Source organism: Halyomorpha halys, unplaced genomic scaffold (assembly GCF_000696795.3).
Source record: "Halyomorpha halys isolate HHAL.00 unplaced genomic scaffold, Hhal_1.1 Scaffold652.1, whole genome shotgun sequence".
Lineage (NCBI taxonomy): Eukaryota > Metazoa > Arthropoda > Insecta > Hemiptera > Pentatomidae > Halyomorpha > Halyomorpha halys.
Window position 1 is genome coordinate 25,020 of NW_027110397.1, and position 9,995 is coordinate 35,014.

The 9,995-nt window shown below is 30.3% G+C and overlaps 1 protein-coding gene across 2 annotated transcripts; it reads left to right on the forward strand.

Annotated features, from left to right (window-relative positions):
- The first annotated feature begins 1,785 nt into the window (after window positions 1–1,785).
- LOC106685042 (M-phase inducer phosphatase) lies at window positions 1,786–7,784 on the forward strand. Of its 2 annotated transcripts, none has more exons than XM_014427515.2 (5): window positions 1,786–1,893; window positions 5,706–5,894; window positions 6,086–6,489; window positions 6,929–7,091; window positions 7,203–7,784. In XM_014427515.2, exons 1-5 carry the CDS (start codon window positions 1,859–1,861, stop codon window positions 7,636–7,638), a joined length of 1,227 nt encoding a protein of 408 aa, XP_014283001.1. In that variant the 5' UTR covers window positions 1,786–1,858; the 3' UTR covers window positions 7,639–7,784. The 2 variants fall into 2 exon arrangements, with proteins under 2 accessions (XP_014283001.1, XP_014283000.1); XM_014427514.3 differs by lacking the exon at window positions 1,786–1,893 and adding an exon at window positions 4,969–5,103.
- Window positions 7,785–9,995: the final 2,211 nt, after the last annotated feature.

The window sequence follows — 9,995 nt, forward strand, 5'->3', positions numbered from 1 at the left end:
TTAAAAATTAAATTTATGCAAATATTTAGGGTGTTGGAATGGATGGAGAAATCCACTTGTTTTCTTCGGTTAGTTTCTTTCAGGATTACCTTCTTTTTTTTTTTTTTAATTAAATTACTGTCTGATTTGTCCTCCTGAAGTTGACTGTATCAGCTGTCAAAATCTGTCTAGCCATCTCTGCTTCCTTGCGATTTTTTCGTTAGGTACTGGATAAATTATATAATTAAAAATAAATAAATCTGTATCTATAACTGTATACTGCCTTATATGTCAAGTCATGAGGGCTCGATTGCATAGGTCATTCTCAAATCGTGTCGTATACGTTTGTAATTGTAACTGGATAAATATTTGTCCATGTATTTAATTTATCTATATGTATTAAATTTCTCTCTCTCTCTCTCTCTCTCTATATATATATATATATATATATATATATAGTGTCGGTTAATGCTTTATTCTAGTATTTGTGAATATTTTTGGCTGTAATGACCAGTCCGGGAGTAGTAATTTTATTCATCCCATCCTTTAGTGATTTTAAGTTACTGCAATTGCTACGTTTTAAATTAATTTAAAAGTTTTTCCGGATTCAATCTAAAACGGTGTAATTTTAATACTTTAGAATAAGAAGTTACTTCAACACTTTAGAGCAAGAGGCTACTTTAACACTTTAGAATAAGAAGTTACTTTAATAATTTAGAATATGAAGTTACTTTAACACTTTAAAATAAGAAATTACTTTAATACTTTAGAATAAGAAGTTACTTTAACACTTTAGAGTATGAAGTTACTTTAGAATAAGAAATTACTATGAAGAAATCTTCCAAAAAAGAACTCATTTTATTTACATATTTTCCATGTAATATGTAATAAAGAGAATTCAACGAATTGAGTATTTTCGCATTTACCTTTTTTCATTGTAATATTCATTGACACTAATTAGTTTAGCTTTATGAAACATAATTAGCAATGCTGGAAGATTATTGGTTGACCGTGTGTATAGATGAATGGAAAATGGTCCGGGTGCGGTCAAAAAATCTCAACTAGTAGATATTATCTATACTTTATTATTATCTATAAGATATTATCTACAAAATAGTATAATTATCTACTATTTGAGTTTTTTTTACCGCACCCGGACCATTTTCCATTCATAATTAGCAATGTATCAAGTTCTCAATAATGTATTTAAGTGTATTGATGATAATTGTTTGAAAAATAAAAAGTGTTAATGTATTGTAGCATATATATGTCCAATTATGGATTATTGGAACCCAATGTATTTGGCCAGCATGGTCAAATAAAGTATTCTCTATATTATAGTATTTTTATCGAAACATAATTTTCCATAAGAGGTGAAGTACAAAATATGTCTCGGATGTTGGAACTGTTGCATTTCAACTTTTACAGAAAAGAATATTCACGATACCACAATAAGGCTTCTTTTAAGAAATGCGGGTTTCTTCCATAATAAAATTAATTTTTTTTTTCAAGGGACGTAAATTTTTATTAGACGGCGTAAAATAGAGGCTATCTGTCTGTACAATAAAAAAATGATTTTAATTTTTTTAAAGGAAAATTTGAAACTTGCTTATTGAGATAGACATCTAAATTTTGCTCCACCTTTACAGTAATTTATAATCTTTAATGAAGAATTTTTTGAAGTAAATTAATAATTTAAATTCCTATTATAAATGAGGACTTGTTGGAGTAGGGGCTGTTTTGGTAAACATTGACAAGGAGGTAGGGAGTGGGGAGTGGGGGTAGAGAGTGGTGGGAGAACTCCCTTATAAGCTAGTTGAGGCCAAAAATCAGTCAGTGCTCACTAGTGCCTTGGAGAGTGAGTGTTAGTGGTCTCGTGATGGAGTCTCCAACAGATATATTTTCTTGCACCAGGTATTTACACATTTTGCCATTATTCACTTTCTTATTTTATATTTGCAGGTCTCGTCTAAATTTTGCGTTAGGTTTCTCGATTATTATAAAATTTTCCTTAACCAAAAACAAAATATTTGCAAATTGTCAATCTTCTATATAGAATAATATCCATTATTAACATTTTTTTTACATTTAAAATTAAAACCAAATTGCTAACTATTCGAGTAAAATATCTTGTCTTGAGTGTTCATTTTAAGTATCCTCTCTAGATAATACTATCAATGGCGTTCCGGTTGCATTCATAATTCTAAATTTGTTATTCTAATTCGCTCTTCCCATTTCCTCTTATAAACTTGTTCATTTTTTTATTTATAATAATCATTGATATGTATAGTAATATTAAAATTATCGATATAGCAACTCTCTATCGAAAAAAGAAATAAATAAGATAAGACTCGTATGAAAGAGATTACATTTCTACTCCCTTTTTTTTAATTTTACTATATCAGTATTTTTATTTTATTATTATTTGTATTTTAAATCTTCTATCGTTGATTTGAGGAGTTGTGTATACATTGATAACGCTGTGTAAATATCCTCGTTCCAATATAGTCTATCAGGTTAAGTATAGTTTTGTAGAGTTATAGTGTTAGTATATAATTATTTTGTATTTCCTCAATACAAACCTCACTGCGAGGTTAAATTAAATGTTTACGTGATTTGTCCCAGTGACATCAAAAATTCTGTCAAGTGTTAGTGTCTGTGTATATGAAGCTTAATCAGGTCTAATACAGATGGCAGCACTATACTAGGGCTCAAGTGTGTGACGTGAAAGTTTTGTTTAAATGTGTATTTTTATTTATGTATTTTCAAGGAAATTGTATTTTCGTTCTTTAAAAACCATTTAGTAATTTAAAAGCAAAAAAAAACACGAAATCGTATTTTTTTTTTGTCTGAGTAAATTTGTGAATATACATAAGTTGGAATGACAGATGCTAGATGTCGCTAGCTGACTGCTTACTAAAAACACCGCTGTGTCAACTCTGTTATGTTTACGGAAATAAAAGCCTACAATAAAATAAAAAAGGACTTCGCCTAGAAATATTTTAAAATCTAGTTTTTAAATAATAAATTTTATTTCTATTCATTAATCTAGTAACTAGTAGTAGTAAATTAAAAAAATATATTTTAATATTATATATATATTTTTTGCCTCTGCCGTAATATTGAGATATGCTGAACCGCCATACACTACCCTTCCCCGCTTTGATTAACAAATTAGAACTGCTTGTGAATTCACTATTTCAAACTAGTCGTACTACTTATAACATCCAGTTTCGAGTTCCACATATTTCTTCTCCCTTTATTTTTATTTATTTATTATTTAGTAGTTTGTTCAAGTTTCGCCCCAACGTAGTTGGTCCCTTTGTTCGAGACTCCCCACGTATAGAGCAATTTGAATAATTTAAAATCTCTTCCTCAGTACGTGCCCTTATAATATTGTATGCGTGCACAGATCTAAATACTTAAATATTTTGTAAGTTTTCTGTTAATTATATCACGGATGGTTAATTATTATTGTTAAAAAATAAAATTTAACAAATATTTTAGACTGAAAAAGAAAAGAAATTCCTGGGCTTGAGGTTGACTAAGTTACAAAATCTATATTATCTGTTCCAACTATTTTCGATCGATGGCGTTAAAAAAAAGTAGATGGCTTTAGTTATTGTCCGAATCTTATTTGGATGCTTTCCGAGATTTTGTTGTCCATCTTCTTTAGCTTTTTCTATTTTTTAAAGAAATATAAAAGTAAATACACTCAAGTGCTCACATTTAAAAATGAGTGAATCATTTTTTTGTTTCTACTGTAAATCCCAGTTATTCTACAATCTCAGATTTTGAAATAATGCACACCTTCCTATTTGCTATAAAGCTTTTTAGTTACATTTCAACTTACTAATTAAATAGAAAACCGTGGCTAAATAATATACCTATATCCATATACCTATATACATATACCTATATACATATATATTTTTCTATATACATATACCTATATCCATATATTTTTTCTAAAAATTATGTTCCTGGCTTATTTTAGTAATTATTAGCTAATTTATATCAAAAAATACTTTTAATGTTTGAACAATAAAATAAACTTGTCCTTATTTCTATTATTAATGACTAGCAGCTATATGCATATTCATATTCAGATATTATGCCGCATAATTGTAAGATGCCACCAAAATCTCTCTAAATAACATAATTTGCTCTCGATCCTGATTATTGATTGCAATTCTATTTCGGATGTCATTAATTGCTAACAGTACATCTGTTGCCTAAGAGGTGAAAGGCCCTGCCATTTTTAACACCTGTCGTGTAAGCTACTGCTTGGAGATAATTACATACCTTCACAGAATTTTAAGGGGGTCTTTAGGGTCAAGAACCCGGGAAAACATTTCGCGCCGGCGGGAATTTTTTCACTTAGGGATATTTGCCTTCATATACGTCTGTATTTCTGTTTTTATTCTATTACAAGTAATATACCATTAGAAAGAAAACACCATTCTGTTTTTATTCTATTACAAGTAATATACCATTAGAAAGGAAACACCATTCTATTTTTATTCTATTACAAGTAATATACCATTAGAAAGAAAACTACATTCTGTTTTTATTCTATTACTAGTAATATACCATTAGAAAGGAAACACCATTCTGTTTTTATTCTATTACAAGTAGTATACTATTAAAAAGAAAGCACCATTCAACTTAAAATTTTGTTATGTTACAATTTTTTGACGTTAGCTCGATATTATTTTAATAACAATAAAAAGAATAGATAAAATAAAAATTCATTTAATTTAAGAAGTGGAAGCCCTTGCTAACTCCGGAATGCCTTTGTTTTTTGCATATTATTTATTTTAAAAGTTATTTTATATCATGATTGTTGGGCGTATTAATTATTATTAAATGATTTCATTTCATGATAAATGTTCGGCATATTAATTTTTGGCCTCCTGTAATGTTAGCGACTATGGAGGGAGGGGGTAGACGCCCCTAGGGTCGAGAAGGGTGGGGGTTCAGGTACCCATTTTAGGCGGCAGTTCAGTGCCTCGTCCCGAGGCGTGCTGTTCTCGATAAGATGGTTCGCTCGTATTCTCAATCCCCAATTACTATGCATTTGGAAATAAAACATCTTCAACCATTAGGCCCAAACACAGAGAGGTAATTTTCATGATCTTTATAAAAAGTCATTTAGCATTCAATTTCCAAACCGGTTGTGGTAGGAATTCCTGGTCAATTTTCACCCTTTTTAGCATTCCATTGTTCTCTTGGAATTCCTTTGTGTTAGTTATTGTTTCGTTTTGTATTGAGTTGTTTCTGTTCACTTAAACTTAAACATTGTTTGTTTTTAGTGTTTTCAAGTAATTTAAGTGTTGTTTTCAAGCGATTGGCCATATAACCTTAACCTGTGCGATCGGCAAGTTTATATTTTACTATTTAACTAAAATTTTCAAATTTTAATTTCGGTCGTAATTTGATCATTTTAACATTAATTATTTTTTCACAATATTCTGTATTCATCTGTTTTTTAAATTCTCAAAACACATTCCCTTCTTATATTCTATAGTTTTTATTTCACTTGAACATAGTTCAGCTGTTTTTATAATTCAGTACTTACAAAGCTTATTTAAATTATATCTTCAGCTATTTTATTGTTAAAACAAATTTTAAATTATCAAATAGGAACACTTTTTTTTCAAAAATAGTTATTGAAATTATTTATAACTTGAACTGAAAGTTTTAACCTATTCTTTTGTTTACAGATTATTCCAGAGTGGACTCCGTGTGAGTACTCCACCAGGAAGATGCGGGCGAAGGTTCGTCTTGGATGAAAACAGCCCCATACTGAGGAGCCCTTCAGGATACACGGTCGTTGTGAGACAGAGGAATCTTCTCCTCGAAGACGCAGATGCTAATTCTCAAGATTCAGCAATCTCAGAGGGATCCTTTAGGTTAGCCCACTTGGAAGTTACTATTATTTAGATGATTAAGTAAACTTAATGATGATACTTACATTTATTCAGAGCATTGGGTTCTGAAACTCATTGATGAGAATAAACTTCTGATATATACATTAAATGTTACTAGTTAAAATAGTTGAATAATATTCTAAGATATTAACTGGGAATTTTAATTTTTTTAGATTCGCTCAGCCAAGTGGCTTTGCCCCAAAAAGAACCGAATCCCCCAGACGATGCCTAAAATTCTCTAGTGAAAACTTGTCTTCTCTATCGTCACTGTCTTCGCTCTCTTCGGATAGTGGTTGTACCTCAGATGATGGGTTCGCTGAACTCGCACCTCCTGATGAAGATTCCAATTCCTGCCCGACCAGTTTGGGCAACCTTCTGTCTGGGTCCCTCTCTACACCTCTGCGAGCCAAGAAGCGCAGGATTTCTCCACTCAAGAGCGGAGCCAAGAGAGCGAAACCACTCGGTGACAGGGCGTCAGAGGAGAACAAGGGCACTCTGTTCCAGTATGGTTTCACAAGGAAAACCAAATTGGAACATTCTACTTCTGATTCTGAACTCCTCATGGCTCTTCATAGATGTAAGTATTATAATGCCTATAATAACAATAATGGACTATAATACATAAGATGGAAATGGCTTTAGTCAGTGAAATAATACAAAGAAGTGAAACTTTAATCTTTATTGTATACTAATAAGATTGTAACAACAAGCTATGCAAAATTTGAAAAATACCCAATTTATTCAAATTTGCTATTTCACAGACCATTGTCTATATAAATCTTATGTTTTAATTTCTGTTGACTATTAGGATAAAACAGTATTTCAATGTAATTGTGATAATTCATCATTCTGCATTTTTTTTTTTACTCACATGATGATAAAACATTTATTCAGAGCATTGGGTTCTGAAATTTTGAGTGAAGAGAATTTTTTATCTGATAATTGATTATATTAGGGCCAATTGATATGTCATATGTTGCATTTTTATTAAACAGATGTTTTTTTTTCTCTTGCAGCAACTCAGGAAAATCTGATTGGTGATCTTACACGACCATTTGCTTTACCCTTGACACCTGGAAAACACCAAGACCTCAAATCTATAACTTCTACGACTCTTGCGCAACTTATCAATGGAGAATTTTCTGACGTCATTGGATCCTTCGTGATTGTTGATTGCAGGTAATTTTTAACACTAATTTTTTTTTTTATTCATAGATTAAACATTTATCATAATTATTTTTAATTTAAATTTAAATTCCATCACTATATTTTATTTTTATTTCATTATAGGTATCCTTATGAATATGACGGAGGCCATATCAAAGGAGCTGTTAATTTGTTCACATGCGAACACATAGTTAAGCAGCTGCTGGAGCCGAAGATCAGCAAGAGTAAGCAGAAGGATACAGGAAAAAGGAACATCGTTATCTTCCATTGCGAGTTCTCTTCTGAGCGTGGACCATTCCTCTCAAGATTCCTGCGGAAAGAGGACAGAGCTGGTCATGAATACCCCAAGCTTGCCTTCCCTGAGATGTACCTGCTTCACGGTGGATACAAGGCTTTTTTTTCTGAGTATAAAGAGCTCTGTGACCCCCAATCTTACAGGGCCATGCAAGACCCAAACCACACCGAGGACCTGAAGCGTTTCAAGGCCAAGAGCAAATCCTGGGCACCGAGCAACCACAGGAAACTCACCATGAGGTCACTTTCTAGGTTAGGGTTCTAAAAGAATTTATATTGCTATATTTATAAAGATCTATTGTATTATTTTTTAATTTTAAGTAATAAAATGTTATTTGTATGAATCCCCTCTCTCGATCTCAAATTAGTCATCCCCCCTCGCTTATTTGTATTTTCGATGGGTCATTGCAATGTATTTATCTATTTAGAGAAAGTGGACTTCCATTTTAATGCATTTCACATTGATTGTTTTAGACCTATTTTAGTAGATTTGTAATAAGAAATTAGTTACTCTGTATTTATATTTGAAAAGAGATATTTTGCTGAAATATGTATCTTGAAATTGTATAAACTGTACAGAACATTGTTTTATTTTTAAGAGAAGCATAAATAGAGTTGTCCCCTTGTGGGCGATATATATGTGTAGCCCATCGTTGAGTGAATGCCTGTAAATTATTCTTGTAAATAACTTGAGTGCAAATATTGTTGAGCGATGGACTACATTGTTACCTTGGATATTGCAATATTTTTTTTTAATTATTATAAACTTATAATATAAGATAGAGACATGCCTAATTAGGCTGTGAATATATATTGAAAAATGTTTGAAAATTGTTTCTAAGTGTTTCTTTTGTATTTTATTTTAAGTTTTTTTCAAGTTTTAATATGAAAATATTTGTAACAAAAGATGATTATAAGAACTTTATTATTTGTTTTTAATATAATCTTTTGAACGAATTCATGCAAGTTTTTTTTTCTCACTCCTATTGTATTTTAATGTGAATATTGAGATTATATTCAAGTGAAAAATTATTTAATTGTTTATTAAACATAGTAACTAATAATTAGTTGGAAAAATATTTCCAACAACATATTTTGGTATCATGATTGGTTTTGACTTTAGCTGTGCATAGTGGTAGGTGGCGGTTTGGCATGAATCAGTTATCCCAAGTAGTTTATCTTTCATAAAAACATTTTTGCCAATAAAATGACACATGGCATCTGCAAAGAGAATATATCCCAACCACGAGTTATCTCGGAGTTGGTGTTATTCCCTGTGGTGCCAACCTATGAGATAACTCGTAGTTTGCTTACTTGGCTTGACGGAATCTAATTGATCTTGAAAAGTACTGTGGCAGTCAATGTGTTAAAATGTCTCATATAGTTAAATGGTTTTCAAAAGAATTTTTAAAGACTATTAAGTAATAAATGGAAATAACATGAAAAAGACAAATTATGTTTTCAAAACAATATCACATTCTCAATACTAACAACTCAAAACAATATCACATTCTAAATACGAAAAATTCAAAACAATATCACATTCTCAATACTAACAACTCAAATAATAAATATCACATTCTCAATACTAACAACTCAACTATCTAATCGTTAAGAAAAATGAATTTGAAGACTTTTATTTTATTATTAAAACTCAAATTTGTTGAATATTTACATAAAAAATACATCTATGAATTTAAATCTAATAATTTAATTGGATAATGAGCAGAAATGAATTTAAATTGATCTATATAAATAAAAATGTGGTGTGGTTTATGAATGACACAATATTCTTACTCTTGAGTTGAAATTAAATGCTGACTCAGATATTATCCACCCCGACCCCTTATATATTTCCCCGAACTAAGTTTCCTAATTAGCTTTTGAGTTGAAAGCTTCACTAACTACAGTTACAGTAGTCTTTTTAGAAAAATCCTTTTAAAAATACTTATTGTCATAAAAACATTTTCCTTTTGCAAAAGTATGGCGTAAATATAACATAACCATTTACAAAAAAAAAAATATATATATATATATAGATCCTGCTCTTAACCATGTATTCCAAGCTAATTGATATTGAAAATACTAAGAATAATTTTAATAAGTTTGTCATTATTATACCAACTGAAAGGTTCAAATGTAGATCAAACAAAATTTAAAAAAAACTATTGTGACATGAACTGATAGTTTAACATTCATGCTTGTGTTTATACAGATTTTGTTTTCCTCCTTTATCATCTAAAACTTAATATGTTACACATTATTTTTTTTAAATCTCGCTTTAAAACAATATAATACAGCTATTCTACTTTTATTTCCAAAAATATGTTTTCAGCCATAAAAAATTGTACATTGATTTACTGAACTTAATCAAATCCGTTCGAACCATTTTTGATAAAATCCTTAGAAGTGTGAAATTGATTATATAGAGTGGAACTTACAATTGGTCAACATTAATGAAAAACTTGTTAAATGCCAGGTATACACCTGCATTAAATGTATAATATCAGTTTCAATTCACACAGACCATTTCGAGAGATTTGGTTTTTTGGACCCTAGGGTCCTCAAAATGTGTGTTTGTGTCGAAGAGTCAAATTGGAAATTTTATAAAACCCCAATACT